The sequence below is a fragment of the Melozone crissalis genome, unplaced genomic scaffold (genome assembly GCF_028551555.1).
Source record: "Melozone crissalis strain CALT ecotype California unplaced genomic scaffold, PUWL_Pcris_2 ptg000007l_1, whole genome shotgun sequence".
In the NCBI taxonomy this organism is placed as follows: Eukaryota; Metazoa; Chordata; class Aves; order Passeriformes; family Passerellidae; genus Melozone; species Melozone crissalis.
Window position 1 is genome coordinate 111,798 of NW_026535785.1, and position 15,163 is coordinate 126,960.

The window sequence follows — 15,163 nt, forward strand, 5'->3', positions numbered from 1 at the left end:
TTTTTCCTAGTCAATTTTCTACTCAGACTCTTAATATCTAGATTGTAAATGATACAACAGTTTGATCATAATTTTCCTAAATCAGTCAGAAAAATGTCTTTATCAAAACTCTTCTGAGATGGCCAAATCACAAGAAACATGCAAAAAGTTTAAGATACAAAATCTAGTTTCTTCTCTTTTGCTCCACTAATTAATTTCAAAATGAAGGACACTATAGAGAATATGAAGTAGCCTAAACCAGGTACAGGCAAAACCCTTTCTCATATCTCAGTCTAGTCCTCCTCTGAAGTCTAAAGAGGGTAGAAAGCCCTGTACCTTCACAAGCATGAACACTTTGCACCCTTAGCCACTTTTCAGCATTCGTCATTACTACAGCTTCTTCCCTGTCCTAGTGGAGGAGACAGATACAGCATGAATTAAAAAATGGACACAGAGAGCAAGGAAAGTCTCCTACAATACACAGTAAGAAATGGTAGTTGCAAGAAGCTGTGTACGTATCCCATACATTTACTGTACAACACTTAAAACTATCCAGCAGTAATATGCAGTCAGAAAGAAAAACCCTATTAGTACCTTCCTGCTGGCTAGTACCAGCAGTGGTAACCTCTTGCATCAGACCCCAACAAAATTACACTGCAACAGGTAACCAAAGCACAATTATTTGGCTTATGTTTTGTTTTGCTTTTTGTTATGAAGTCTTTGAGTATGCAGACTCAGGGACTAAACCACAAATTTTCAAAAAGAAAAAGTTCATTCACCTTTGAAGCAGCAAGTGCAGCAAACCTTCCTGGCAGCCATTGTGGCTGCCAAAGCTCCTCCCTCATTGATGAAGGAAGGTTGCCTTAACACTTCTGGCTTCAATCCAGAACAAGTCTAAGCAGTACGCCTTGGACATCTTCACTGATTCTATGACACCAGCAAGAAAGAAGGTAGCATAGGTAGTCTGCTCTTGAATTTAATATCATACTTACCAGTTTTTCGCATTTTGTTTTGGCCAATGCATTTTGTTCCAGTTCCCATAGCAACAACTTCCTTAGTTACTGAAAGAGAAACAACATTAATTGAAAATAAACAACATTAACTGAAAAAACTATCACCTCCAACTATTGCCAGAAGCATTGCTCTCATACAGTCATTCTAGTAAGACAACACACAGAACACTGAGTAGAAGGGAATGTACAGAGAGGCAGATCATGCAAGCTTACAGAAAGGAAAGAGATCGAAAACTGAATATAGAAGCGCTAGTGCTAGGAAAATAGTGCTAGGACCACATAGAAGGAATGCTAAGACAGGCTTGATATGCTAGACAGCACACAGCAGACACTGCCATAGCATTCCTAGGCACATAAAAAATAAGAAATATGGGATACAATCTGCCTAACAACACTGAAGTGCCAGTAAGGGAAAAGAAGATGATGACAAACTAACACAAACACAGGATGTAGTAACCTGTTACAGGAGAGCAAACCTTTCTCGCATTCTATCAAACATGTTTTTTCTGGAGTTTGTATTAGGAATTCAGGCCCTGCCTAGACTTTCACCACATATTGAACAGCCAAATGAAGGCTTTCATTGTCTTGTTTACGGTCTGGGAAGAACAGCATTTCACTAAAACCACCTCTTTCCAGCCAGAAGTTGTGAATCACAACAATCACAGAGTAAAGAATTTGGGTGGAGACAATGGAATAGGAAGGGATTTATGTTTTTTTAAAGGCATCTCACAAAAAGGAAGTATAAAGAAAGCATGAAGAACCTTCTCTGCCCCTCCCTTCTCTCCCACCCCTATCTCCAAAATTCATTCTTACCCTGCAAGTTTCCTGGACTATCAAGAGCCTCTCCTTGGGCTGCTGATTCCACTTTGACAACAGCTGCCAGGGAAGTCCATTCCCTGTTTGGATCTGGTTTCCCCTGCTTAGGAAGTCTGGTCCTGTAATGCAGGTAACATAACCCAGCGATTTCATCAGCTGACCACATGGCTCTTGATTCGAACGTGCAGGTTCTACACAGAATTGGATTCCATCACAACACTTGAAAAACAACCCCCATGTCTTCAACGTTATCAACCTTGTTCTGCATGACACTTTCCTGCACCATATTTCAACAACAAAGACCTAACTGCCTCATCCCTTTCAGTACTACTTATAAGAAACAAGGTCTTCCAAATCGCAAGAAATAAAAAGCAACGCTAGAACCCTGAAGTGCAACAGCAGGTGGGTCTGCTGGGTTCCCAAAGCTCGTACTATGCAGCAATCAACCGCATGCACCACGCCGCCACTCCGGTGAGGTGTCTGCAGCACACCTGAGGCGCCTAGCACTACCAGCCTCCTTCCGAGGCCGCCCCCTTGCCGAAAGACCCGAGGCAGCCCACGCTCCGAGGGCGCTGCCTCCGCGCTCGGGCGCACCTCCCGCCACCCCGGCTGCAATCCCTGCAGGCCTCCGCCTACCCGCCGGGACACCGGCGCCGCTGCAATCCCTGCAGGCCCCTGCCTACCCGCCGGGACACCGGCGCCGCTGCTCCTGCGCCGCCAGGACGGGCGGCGACGACCGAACCTCCGGGGCCGCGCCGCTCGCAGAGCGCCCCAGGGCCCGCGCACGCGCAGCCGCTTCTAGCCCGTGGCAGCCGCCGCTCCCGGCGGCTCTTGCGCAAGCGCAGAAAGACTCAGAGACGGGTGCAGAGAAAGCTGCCTTTATTGAAGGTGTGCGCCACTCCGAAGCTCAAGCAGAGGTGCCCTCGCCGCGCTCAGGCCTCACGCGGAGGTGCCTGCGGCGGTCTGGAGGCTTACACAGAGGTGCCCTCGCCGGGCTGCGCCTCCTTCTTGCTGTCCTCCGGTTTCATGGCGGGGAAGAGCAGCACCTCCTGCGAACAGCGACAGAATCAGCGGCCGCGCCGACCGGCACCACCACATTCCGTGCGCAGGTCTCGCGAGAGCTGCCCTAGCGCGGGCTCCGCTGCTCGGCCGCGGGCCTCAGAGAGCTGAGCAAGGGCCCCAAGGGGCTTTGCCCAGGCGGGATTCCACGGCTCAAAACATCTCATACAGCTCCACTGCCAGGCACTGGCTCCCTCGAAGAGATGGCCAGCTTTGCTGAACCCCATTCCCTTTTCCCTGACAAAGCCAGCAGTAGGAAGGCACTACCACTGCTTATGCTTACCTTGATGTTATTGGAATCTGTAAGGAACATGGTCAAGCGATCAATTCCCATGCCCCAGCCAGCTGTAGGAGGAAGACCATACTCAAGTGCGGTGCAGAAGTTTTCATCAATAAACATGGCTTCATCATCACCTGCAGCTTTTGCCTAAATGAGGAAATTAATAGTAAAACATGAGTTGTACAGAGTTAGTAGGCATTCCTTCTAACCCCTACAGAAGAGAAGGGATACTGCTATTTGTAGCAGCCATGTAACTGATGAAACCAAAGCCCAATAGAGCTGTGCAAATGAGTAACAGATGAAGAAATCTCAGCACAGAGAACTGTGGAGGTCCTTTGTATAGGTGCTCCCAAGATAGTTGTAGACTCCATTCCTTTCTGACATGTAAGTTTCCTATCTTGGCAAAGGCCCAGGCTCTTTACATCAGTAAAAGCCATCTTTCAGAGCCATATGGCAGCAGATGAGAGCAGAATGAATTGCTTTCAAAGGCTTATGAGGTTCTTTATTGGTAGCAACTCTCCTTTCAATGTTTGCAGAAACCACAAAGCAGCATAATCGGTGGAACCATCAGTAGCTGCTCCACAAATAGGGCCTGGTTCTTTTCCTCTCAAGTGGAAGACTAAAAAACCCTACACTGAGATGTTAACTAATATACCTGACCCTGAGAGCCTTCAAGTGACAAAAGTCATAGTAATAAAAATACAGATTAGCCAACCATTTCAAATTGAGAAAAAAAGCCAAAAATAAGTGTCAAAACAGCAAACAGTTTTGCTCACAGTTCGAGGAAGACTTTGCAAAGACTGTTACAGCAAAATTTTCTCCTTGAAATCCTGAAATGAAAATCCTACAGGAAACTGTCATCCTTCATCTCAGTCTCCTACTTTACATTAAATTTTGAGGCTAATTTGCATTCAATACATATAATCATATGTCTGCAGTCTGGCTATAATCATGAGGGAACTGCTGCAAGCATAAATATAACAGATCAAAAATTAAAGGTACTTGTAATATTATTCATTTTGACTGAACATTCTGAAATTTACTATCAAGTTCATTAGTTAACATAAATCTATTTTCCTGGCTTTGACAATTGTTTAAACCTCTCAGGAGTGTGAAGCCATTAGAAAAAATATGAAGATCAGGAACTCTGTTTCTGCCGACCACATCATTTGACCTCAGTCATGTGTGGCCAAGTATACATTCATGGATGTGCATACCAAATTAATAACAAAATGAATTTCAGTCACTCTTTTTGGAGGCTCACAGAGAGAAATCTACTATTATAAATCTGCAAGCCTAATAGTTCTCAATGTGCATCTCTCTTCCATGAGTCAACCTAATATATTAGTACTCTGCTCAGGAAATTAAGATATTTCTTAGACAGCATTCAAAGTCTTACAGGACATGAAAATTTATTTAAGAACCTAGAAGTATGATGTTGTATGACTACATAAATACTTAACTAAGGAAAAAAAAACCTTTTCAACCTGGCAAAGACACAGAGAACTTTTTGCACATTTGTTTTTCCAGATTAGTAGTTTAGGTGGAATAAAAGGGAAGATATCCAAAACAAAGTTGCACTAAAAAAAAACCTTAAAGAGCAAGATTCCTATGAAAGGAATGGCATTTTAATGACAGACTTTTATTTGAGTGACGAACACTCACTCAAAGTAGTAACAACTCTTTTCAGCAGTAGGTATTAACAACAGATTTGAGACAGACATAGGAAATACTCTTTGCTTGCATGCCTGTATTACATTCACTATCAGCATGACACCATACCTTGGCCTGATCCTCAAAAAGCTGACGCTGTCGGAAAGGATCATTAAGTTCTGTGTATGCATTGCACACTTCCTTCTTCATTACAAAGAGCTCAAAGCGTTCTGTTAGTCCCGGAAGAGAGCGATGCCTATGTGAAGCAGACAAAACAGACATACCGTAAAATAATATTACTTACAGAAGCAAACAGCACATACATTACTTAGGGGCATTGCTCACACTTAGCACTAACAGCTGTCAAAATTTCAAAGTACTAAGCATTGACACACCTCTTCCCTGGATGATGGGTTTCACAGCTCAGGAACCAACGTCTATCTTGGTTTGTGTTAGAATTCCTAAACTAGTATGCAACATCAAAATCTGTTTTCACATATGCAACTTTTTTTTTTTTCAATTAATTAAGTAGAAAATTTGAGCTACACACTGACCATGCGTGATACTCTTACCATTTAGCAAGTGGACTCATGACCTGTGGGTGATCACAGATGAATGTAGGGTTGATACAAGTGACTTCCAGGAATTCACCAACTAACTGGGAAAACAAAAACAAAACAACGTAGAGTTGATACAAGTGACTTCCAGGAATTCACCAACTAACTGGGAAAACAAAAAAAAAACAATGTAGGGTTGGTACAAGTGACTTCCAGGAATTCACCAACTAACTGGGAAAACAAAAGTGAAACAATTATGCAGTGTACAATTATGCACGTTCCTAGCACTGCCTTCACCAAGCACCCTAATTTCCTCTCTTTTGCTGCTGAAGAAAGTACCAAAACTCTGAAAAGTTTCTGAAGTATTTCTGGTTATGCTAATGTCTTCATCAACAGAGAGTGCATCCTAGTCAGGCAAGGAAAAATGACACAGTAAAAACTGTATAATAATTCAATTTGCACAATACAGCAAGGGCCAATAGGAAAAGCATCAAAAGAACAGCTATCAGACAATATTTGGGTACATCAGAAATAAAGAAATACAGCTGATAGAACGATATTGTACTCCTACCCTTTTGGTCAGCTACATACAGATACACACATCTCACAGATAGAACTGACCTACAATAAAGCAAATCTGTTTTCAACACAAGCAGCCAGTTATCCAACTAAAATCCCCTAATGCTCAAGTTAAGCAGACATAAGTAAACTACACTTTGGTGTAGACGACATGAAAGAAGATTTTGACACTGCAAGTTTTCTCACTGTAATATAACAACAGCTGAAGTGCATTGCAGCATGCTTTTCCTGGTGCAGCTAAACATTTTCTTCTAAGAGACTTCTGTTGACACAGAGAGATCCTCAAAGGCATTAGGATTATAAAAATAGCACCCTTACTTACTTTGTCAAGAAGCCTGGCTGTTGTCCTGGGAGGTGGACACTCAACATTTCTCTCCACACAAAGGTTATCAAAGAACCTGCGAGTTTCTGAATATGCAGATGAAAATTAGAACAGCCATCCCAAAAATCATGTTTTGCTCTTACTAGATCCTTCAACATTTCTGAGAGTGACTTGTAAAATCCCAATGGTAGACATCATGGAAAACATGGGCTTAAATGTTAATCTATAGAAATGGTGTTTGGTTTTAATTGTTTACAGTAAAATAGTAGTTATTTTATACTTCAGAAATTTGACAACAGTTAAGCACACACCACATAACTGCTGGACATTATTATTTGGGGGCTGGGGGGGAAGAGAGAAGGGAACCGGGGGGGAAAAACAATCACTATAAATTATATGAACTTGTTTCCTTATGTCTCTCGATTCCAGGAATAAAATAGCACATAATTACATTTTTAAGAAGGTCCCAAATAATCATACACCCAAGCTACAATTACAAGCACGGAAACTCAACTGCACGTGAGATAAGAAATAAGAAGCAAAAAGCTGAATCTCTTCAACAAATCAAGAACTCCATACATCAAGCTTCTTGAGTATATCCTTTCACATATATTCAACAAGGAAGAGCCAAAAGAGTCAGATCCTGCCAAAGATGGCAAGGAATGAATGCTTCTTTCTGGACTCACGTAAACCAACAAAACCAGAGGAAAGATAGTACTACTGCAAAAAAAGCAGCTAACAGACTGCAGCCTTAGAACTGGCAACCTTTCTGTTAACGAAGAATTACAGGACATTCATATTCAGCATCTAACCTTCAGTTTCAAAACACTCAGTTGATGGAAACTTCACTCCCAGGACCTTTTCCAGATCATACACCATGCTAATTCGCCGGAAGGGAGGAGTAAAATCTATCTCATAGGCCTGTCCATCTTGACCATCTGGATGGTAAGTGATCTTGTAAGTCCCAGTAATATGTTTCACCATCCCTACAAAAGGAATGTGAGGTTTAGAAAAGGAGTATGCTACATAATAACTGATTCTTCCAGAGATTCTTACTCTTTTTTAAATTGCATACTTCACCTGAGAGCAACTTCTCTGTAATTTCCATTAAGTCATGGTAGTCCGCGTAAGCCATATAAAATTCACAAGTTGTGAACTCAGGGTTGTGAGTCAAATCAATTCCTTCATTCCGGAACTGACGCCCAATTTCATATACTCTGTCCAGACCACCAACCACCAACATCTAAACAAAATGAAAATCTAGTATATACACTTTCTCAAAAGAACCTAAGAGAGCCCAAACACATGCAACTGCAACACAACCTTACAAAACTCATTCATGAGACAAGTCGATCTTTCTTCAAAAATAATCTCCATTTTAGCTACATTTGCTTTTTTTAATACAGTTTGAAAAATATAGGCTTAGCCATGAGAGGCTGCATTTTACCTTATGGTAAAGTTCTGGAGCAATTCTCATATATAAATTCATATCCAGTTCATTGTGGTATGTGACAAATGGCTTTGCCACAGCTCCGCCTGGAATTACATTCATCATAGGAGTTTCTACCTGTAACAACAAAAAAAATTCCCCTGTTTTCATGAAATCTGTTTCCAAACCAGAAATGCATAGATCAAACAAACAAAAAAACCCAAACCAGCTAGTTTTGATGAAAAATCTATATTTCACTTACAGTTCAGCATTTCAGTGTATGAAAACAATTCTAAACTAAAGTCCACTGAACAAAACTGCACTTTTTTCATCCAGTCAATAATAACAAATTCATCTGTTGCTCTGAAGAGTCACTCATATTTACTACAAATGTGAACCTGCTGGCTTCATGTTATCAAAGCCAGGAACAGTGCTGTGGCATTATCACAAAATCCTCTCTCTACACTCCAGAAAATTGAACTCAAGAAGGCCAAGTGCAATTTCCTGCACCTGGGTCAACACAATTCAATTCTGCCTACAGGACATAGAACTGGCTTCTATATCCAGAGGCAAAACAACATTTCAAAGATGTTGTTTTCACCCTAATTTACTGAAATATGGAAAGGAGAGTAGTAGTTTGGAGTATTACCTTCAAAAAAGGTTCCCAAGCCATAACCTCACCAACTGATAAATAATCTTAACTTTACAAAGAGAGGAAAGGAATTGCTCCCATTACATTAAGCAGATAAAATACACCATGCTGAGGCAATTATTGTCAGTTCTGTAAGTGCTTCGTATATGAGCCTGAATATAAAACATCCTTGAAGCTAAAAAACTGTAAACACATTCAGTATGCAGAGAGAAAAAACACTGATGCCTTACCTCAAGAAAGCCCAACTCATCTAGAAAGCTACGAAGGTAAGTGATGATCTTTGCACGGGTTATAAATTTCTGCCTCACATAATCATTAAGAATTAAATCCAAGTATCTCTGACGATATCTGGTTTCCTGAAAAGAACACATATCTTTAGAATGAGCTAGATAAAATGTCATGCCAAAGGAAAAAAATACCAAAACAAAACTAATATTCCTTTGTTGACTGATAGTATCAGCAGGTAACAAACATCATCCATTCAGACCTATCTATGGCAATCTTGCCCATGGCAGGGATGTTGAACTAAACGATCCCGAAGGTCCCTTCCAACCCGAACCATTCCATGATCTGTCAAATTGCTTCCAAGACTGACAGGTATGACAAATACCTTATCTTTGAGGCCAAAATGAAGATGAGGCAACATGTGCAGGCATGGAGACAAGAGAGTGATTTCATAAGGAATAATACTCAGTTCCCCTTTCCTTGTTTTCCCAGGATTCCCCGCTACACCAATAATGTCCCCACGACGCAGCTTGCTGTTAACACGGAAATATTCTTCCTCGGATTTGTAGAGGCTGCAATTGCAAAACAAACATAAGCACGTTTATTTAAAATTCAATACTCAAAATTGTCCCCAAGTGTCTTACAAGACAAAATCCATTAAAAAAAAAAATATATATATAGGTTATTTTAACCGGAAGTCAACCACAGCATCTAAAGCAAAACATTACTTGGCTGCCTAAGCCAAACCACAGATGAAATAGAATATTTCATCTCAAAATACACATATCTAGACCCCAGAATGCTAAATTGAATGCTGGGAATACCTCTACTTACCTGGAATTTGCCATGACCTGCAGCTTGACTCCTTCACCACGAAGATCATAGAAAATCAGTTTCCCTCCAGCAGCACGCTTTGCGTGGATTCGACCTAAATATCAAAAGTATGCTAGACATCAGGAAAAGAGTCCCTACCAGAAAGGGTACAGGGGCAAAAGCCACAGTACTATCACTTAGAATCATCAGCTCTGAACTATTTAACTGTGAAAGAGAAGCAGTTCAGTCTCAAAATGAAATCTAGTGGAAATAAGACTGTAAAAACTTTGGATCCCAGAACCCATGTTACATACAACCTGATCTTATAGTTGCAAGGGATGCTGCACAGATCCACTCAGTCTGAAGGGTATGTCCTGAATAGTTTAACACAGCTACAAAGCTTCACGACTGAGTAAGAGATCAGCAAAATTCAAAAAAGACCAACCCATCAATAAAAGCAGCTAAAACTTTATATTTTCCTGTATCCCAGGTAAACTTTTACCTGCCACTCTCACGGTAATGTTTGTCAGGTGATCTCCTGGCTGCAGGTGACTGTACTTGTCTATAAAATCTGAGAGAGATATGTCAACGTGGAACTTGTGGGGATAGGGATCTTCACTGGAGCCCTTAAGCTGTTGGACTGCATGGCTACGGATCTTGTAGTATTGCTGTCACCAGAAACAAACAAAATCAAATTATTTTATTAGAATATGAAAATATGTTACAGGCTGTGAATTTAAAATGTAGCTGCCCTAATGTAGGAATATACATCTCTCCCCTTTTAACCTTTTAATTACCCATGAATAAAAAAATCAAATGCAAGTCAGTAAGACCGATTCACGGAACATCCAATAAGCATGGTACCAGATGCTCACATTTGGATCCAAGCTCTCCTCATCAGTACCAACATTATCCTCAGAAGTCAAGGAAGGCTTATTTGAATGCTTTTCACTTTGCTCTTTCTGCTTTGCTTCTTTTTCAGCTATTTTTCTCTCAGCCTTTAAACGTCTCTTCAGCTCACTACAAAAGAGAAGGAAACCGGATGCAGCAAGTATTCTAATACTTCTACAGGAAAATGATGGGCAGGATTCTGCCAAAACCTAACTGTACAAATAAACCCACCACGTCTCTTACTTTTTCCAATAGTCAAAATAATTCTTAAACACGTTAAAATATTTTCTACTTTGAACTCCTTCAGTTCATCCCCTACGACACACTCACAGAAAGCGAAAGCGAAATTAAACATAGTTTAGACAGACCTTGACGACGCGTGCCTGCGTGCTCAAGAACTTGAAGCACTCCATTTTGTCCCTAAGAGCCTATCAGCCCTACGCAGCGTGTAAGTGAGAGAAGGCAAACTCCCCCCTAAGTAACGCGGGGTTCCCGAAGCCACCTTCGCGGTCTAGCCTATTCCCCCATGGCCCTCAGGCTCCCGTCGCGCTCCTGACCCCACCTTCCACGACTCCATAAGGAAAGAAGCGGGCCAAGCCAGACGCAAAGCACCGACCTGCTTTGGTCATGAAGCGCCTGCTGCCGTCGGAGCGCGGGCGCGGCCCTCCAGACCCAGCTGCGGAGCCGCGCAGCGCCGGAGCTCAGCATAGCGCTCCGACGGGCGCCTTGACGGAGACAACGCGCCGGATCAGCTGGACACACTTCACTTTCACCTCCCCGGCCCGGCCCCACCTGATCACCCGCGCACCCTCACTTTTTGCTGAGGTGCGACTCAGTCTCCTCCACGCTGCACTCGCGCGCCGCCGCCGTCGCCGCCATCATCGCCCCGCAGCTGCCGCCGCCTCCGCCCTTCCGCCCTTGCACGCCTGCGCAGGCGGTGATGGCGGCGGGCGGAGCTGGGGCGGCCATGGCGGGCGGCCAGGCCGGAGCAGCGCGATCCCGATCGCTGTTCTTGTGGGATGACGGGCATCCTATGCGGTTCTACCTGCGGCCCGGCCTAGCCAAGCTGCGCCTGGCGCCCCTAGTGCTGGCGGGCGGCGGGCGCCTGTGTCGGGTGCAGGAGCCAGGGGCCGTGCTCCTGGCGCAGCCCGGCGAGGTGGCTCCCGACGGGGCCGTCTCAACCGAGTACGTGGCGGAGTGCGTGAAGCGCAACCAGCGGCTGCCGCTGGAGCCCTTCCTGCTGACAGCCCGCGGCCGCCTGGCCTTCACGGAGGCGGAGGATGCGGCGCTGCTGCAGGCGGTGCGCGGCCAGCGCATGGTGCGGGTGAGCGGCCGTGCGCTGTGGATAGAGCTGGAGCGGAGCGGCCTGACGCGGCACAGCTGGCAGGCCATGCGTGACCGCTACCTGCGGCACCTGCTGCCGCGGCTTTGGGGTGAGCGGGGCCGCAGCGGCGGGGCAGGGTTGCGAGGGGGCGTGGTGGCGGCGACCGGCGTGGGTCGCTGTGGCCTGGCAGACGATCCGCGCGTGTTTCCGCAGAGCCCCCGCAGACGGAGGATCCCACGCAGATCAGGGGTCTGTTCGCGGCAGCTAATCGGGAGTTCGAAAGCACGGAGGTGAGCGACCGGGGCCAGCCTGGGCAGCAGCAGCATCCGCTGCGCGCAGTGCTCGGGGCAGGCCTTCCCCGGTGTCACAGATGGCACAATAGAAACTCATGATTAATGCATGAAATTATTTTGCACCGCGATATCCCTTCTGTTCTGGCTGAACTGTGAGCTGTCATCTATGTGGTTTGCGATAAATGGCGCCTGGCTGGTGCATTTTTTCTTCCCTGAGCAAGTTAGCATGAGGAGGTTTATGTGGTGGGGGTTGTCACATTAAAAACTGTATTAGCAAATGAAAGTCATCCTTTCACTTGAGGCAAAAAATGTTCCTGCCGTTGCATCAACACTTACTTTTGCCTTTTATGCTTAGTTTGTTCAAATTCTCTCCTATGGTTTATGGATTTCTGTGATCATGTGCAGCCTCATTAACACATATGGCTTTGCTTCAGTCACTAACTTTTACTATGTTTACTAATTTCTGAGGTTTTAATACACTGTGGAGTCAGAGTAAAAGGTGGTTGGTTGCAGTGGTAAAAGATTTGCCAGAAAATACCATCTCTAATTGGTGATTCCACTTCTCTTACTGTTAGTCAGAAAGTGACTCTTCAGATGTTGCAGAACTTTCCACACAAGATGGAGTGAGAAGGTCCCCAGGAGAAGCAGCATCTGAGCTGAAAACTGGGCCAGAGGACTCTGCTTTCCCTGACATTCAGTTACAAAGGCAAGAAAGACCACAAAGCACTTGTTCTTCTTCCAGCGTGGTGGGACAAGTAATAAAAACTATGGAGCACTTCATGGAGAAGTTTGCTGTGGACCTGCACACTGTTACACAGGCCTTCCTCAAAAACAGCGGTGACGTGGAAGCTACTTCATACTTTCTGCAGACAGGGCAGCGCTTGGATGGGTACCCTGTATGGAGCAGAGAGGATGATTTAGAATTGCAAAAGGATGATGAACATGCCAGAAATAAATTGATAGCCAAATTTGGAGCTGAAAACGTAGCAAAGCGGATAGTGTTTAGAGAGAGTTAACAAGAGGACATGACTGATCCAGAACAGTTGCAGAAGTGTAATAGTCATTTCAGAAAAACAGTGGAAAATTTGATCGCAGTTCTGAAGTTTTCAGAAATGCTTTGATTTTTTTTGTATTAAAAGGCCTGTATTGCATCTCTGCAGATCTAAGATGCAGCTGCTTGAATCAAAGGAATGCTTGTACCAGGCCGTATATTCTGCTTGGGAAAAATACACCAGCTTTCAGGGCTATGAGTAATAGTTGAAGTAGAAAATGAACGTTAAGAGGGAGTTATCAGAGGTTATGTATCTATCACCTAAGCTGCATTTGAGAGAGAACACTATTACTAGGATAAAGTCATAATCTGAAAAACTCAGTACTTTTAGCCTGAAATTGTGCTCTGGTTACTTATTTTAATACTATTTGAAGTGAGTTCTAAAAATCTGGAATTCACTCTTTTGGTGAAATAAAATGGGCTGCCAAAGGTGAAGTCTGGTTTTTGGGGTTTTTTTTGACATCTCTAGACAGTTAACATTTTGGGGTTTTAGCATATTGCTAAAAATCTGGAATTCATTCTTTTGGTGAAATAAAATGGGCTGGCAAAGGCAAAGTTTGGTTTGTCTTTTTTTTAACCTCTCTAAAGAGTTAACATTTTAGGTTTTTAGCATATTGCACTGTGGTACTCAGAAAATTAAAGTGGATTGTGAAATGGTGATGTTAAGCCAAATTAAAATTATATCAAAAATAAAAAACAATATAATGAGACTGCTGTTTCAGGAAACCACTGCAGCACCTACTGATTACTCAAGGAGTTAACTGATGTAACCAAATAAATGCTAAAACAGCACTACACAGAGTTTCACTGGATTGAAAAAGTGAGAATTATTTGGCATAATCATGCTATTCAGACTTTGAATAGTTATTGGAGTGCAAGACAACATAGCTAATGAAGCAATTTTTTTTTTTTTTTTTTTTTTTTACATTAGGTACATTACCAGCTTGGTTTGAAATGCAAGTTTTGCTGATGACCAGGTTCATGAACAGGTGACCTGTCACCTTTTGTAGCTGAAAACTCCCATTCTAGCTTGGACTGCTTACACACGACAGCAGCACCATAGTAGTGCAATGGTCTTGTTTAACAAAACTGCTCTAGAATTCAATGTGAGAGGTAGAATGAATTAAATAGCTGCAATATAGAATGGTCAGATTTACTCCATCTTTTAATAATTCTAAGTAGCACTTATTTTAAGAGTGAGTTTGTCTTGTTGGAGCAATTAGTCTTAGGTGCAGTGCAAACATCTGAGTTCACATACAGTGTTTTTGCCTTTGGAGAGCCTTAGGGACATATTGTCTAACGCTGAGAATCTTTCCATGTGTGTTTGTGCACTCAGTAGGTGTAGCAACTAAGGCAGAAAGACCACAGTTTACTCAAGGCTGCCCTCTCTCTTCTGTTATGAACTCCTGAAAGGCACTGCATGTTCAAAGATGCTCTTGCTTGTGCATGCACGTAGGTCTAGGTTTCTTTTACCAGGTTAAAACCTGGAGGAGCCAGAGATGACACCATATTGTATGGTTCTACTTCTGGTTCTCTCTTTTCCCATGATAAAAATCCTTGTTTTCTGTGCTTTGTCTTACCTACAACACAGTTATGCTCCTTTCAACATGCTAGAACAGTTTGGTTTTCCGTATTCGTATCAGGTTCTTCTATTATCACAGAAGGTCAGGAAGGTTCTCTTTGTGGCTCAAAGAAGTTTCTTTGTATTATTGCCTGGAGCAGCAATATTTGTATACCTGGAAACGTGAGCAAAGCGACAATGCACATACAAGAACATTGAGTTAAAGAGAATTCTACAGCCAGAAATTCTGGGTCTACAAACTATTAGCTGGAATTTGAGTATTACCTATTTGCTTCCTTTTAGAGTTAGCCAGCATTCATCAAAATAAATTAATTTGTATGCTTTCATAACTAGAGTTACCAATGAAAAACTGATTGTATGCACTAGTTTGAAGAGCAACAGACAGGAATACCATGGAGTCAGCTATTAAATGTCCTTTTGACTGGAGACTTTGCCATCTTACATTTCATTGGTATAAAACCAGAGTTTACTCTTTTAAACTTGTACAATGTAAACTTAATGTTTGTTTTTAAACAGAGTTCTGTGATCTTTATTGCATATGTCGAAGGACTTAGTCATAGTTTTACATGTCACCATCAGCATCTTGAGATTTTAGCGGATTTTTGTTGAGCTTTCTTTTCCTCCTCCAAAAAGTATTTTAAGTTA

At 42.9% G+C, this 15,163-nt stretch overlaps 3 protein-coding genes across 8 annotated transcripts in view; 1 reads left to right on the forward strand and 2 right to left on the reverse strand.

Moving 5' to 3' along the window:
- Window positions 1–2,564, reverse strand: part of ADAT1 (adenosine deaminase tRNA specific 1) — a 26,718-nt gene extending 24,154 nt beyond the window's left edge. For 2 of the 5 annotated variants that reach the window (XR_008482724.1, XM_054269495.1), the window contains exons 1-3: window positions 2,445–2,556; window positions 1,806–1,999; window positions 972–1,040 (exon numbers count right to left, since the gene is read on the reverse strand). Coding sequence is in view for 4 of the 5 variants with exons in the window: in XM_054269495.1 (XP_054125470.1) it covers window positions 972–1,040; window positions 1,806–1,974 (238 nt within the window). In the remaining variant the exon portion in view is untranslated. Of the gene's footprint in view, window positions 1–315; window positions 389–971; window positions 1,041–1,805; window positions 2,000–2,444 lie in introns of those variants that run through there. The other 3 variants (XM_054269496.1, XM_054269497.1, XM_054269498.1) reach the window with 3 other exon arrangements.
- Window positions 2,565–2,670: 106 nt separating this feature from the next.
- Window positions 2,671–11,190, reverse strand: KARS1 (lysyl-tRNA synthetase 1). Of its 2 annotated transcripts, none has more exons than XM_054269457.1 (14): window positions 11,083–11,190; window positions 10,253–10,397; window positions 9,880–10,045; window positions 9,399–9,492; window positions 8,950–9,136; window positions 8,570–8,695; window positions 7,706–7,825; window positions 7,339–7,501; window positions 7,071–7,244; window positions 6,259–6,344; window positions 5,373–5,458; window positions 4,930–5,056; window positions 3,151–3,294; window positions 2,671–2,857 (listed from the first exon to the last, which is right to left on the reverse strand). In XM_054269457.1, the coding sequence occupies exons 1-14, from the start codon at window positions 11,148–11,150 to the stop codon at window positions 2,780–2,782; spliced, it is 1,764 nt and encodes a 587-aa protein (XP_054125432.1). In that variant the 5' UTR covers window positions 11,151–11,190; the 3' UTR covers window positions 2,671–2,779. The 2 variants fall into 2 exon arrangements, with proteins under 2 accessions (XP_054125432.1, XP_054125433.1); XM_054269458.1 differs by lacking the exon at window positions 11,083–11,190 and adding an exon at window positions 10,885–11,070.
- A 3-nt stretch (window positions 11,191–11,193) lies between these two features.
- TERF2IP (TERF2 interacting protein) lies at window positions 11,194–13,029 on the forward strand. The gene is made up of 3 exons (XM_054269459.1): window positions 11,194–11,701; window positions 11,806–11,882; window positions 12,461–13,029. Exons 1-3 carry the CDS (start codon window positions 11,209–11,211, stop codon window positions 12,899–12,901), a joined length of 1,011 nt encoding a protein of 336 aa, XP_054125434.1. The 5' UTR covers window positions 11,194–11,208; the 3' UTR covers window positions 12,902–13,029.
- The last annotated feature ends 2,134 nt before the right edge of the window (window positions 13,030–15,163 follow it).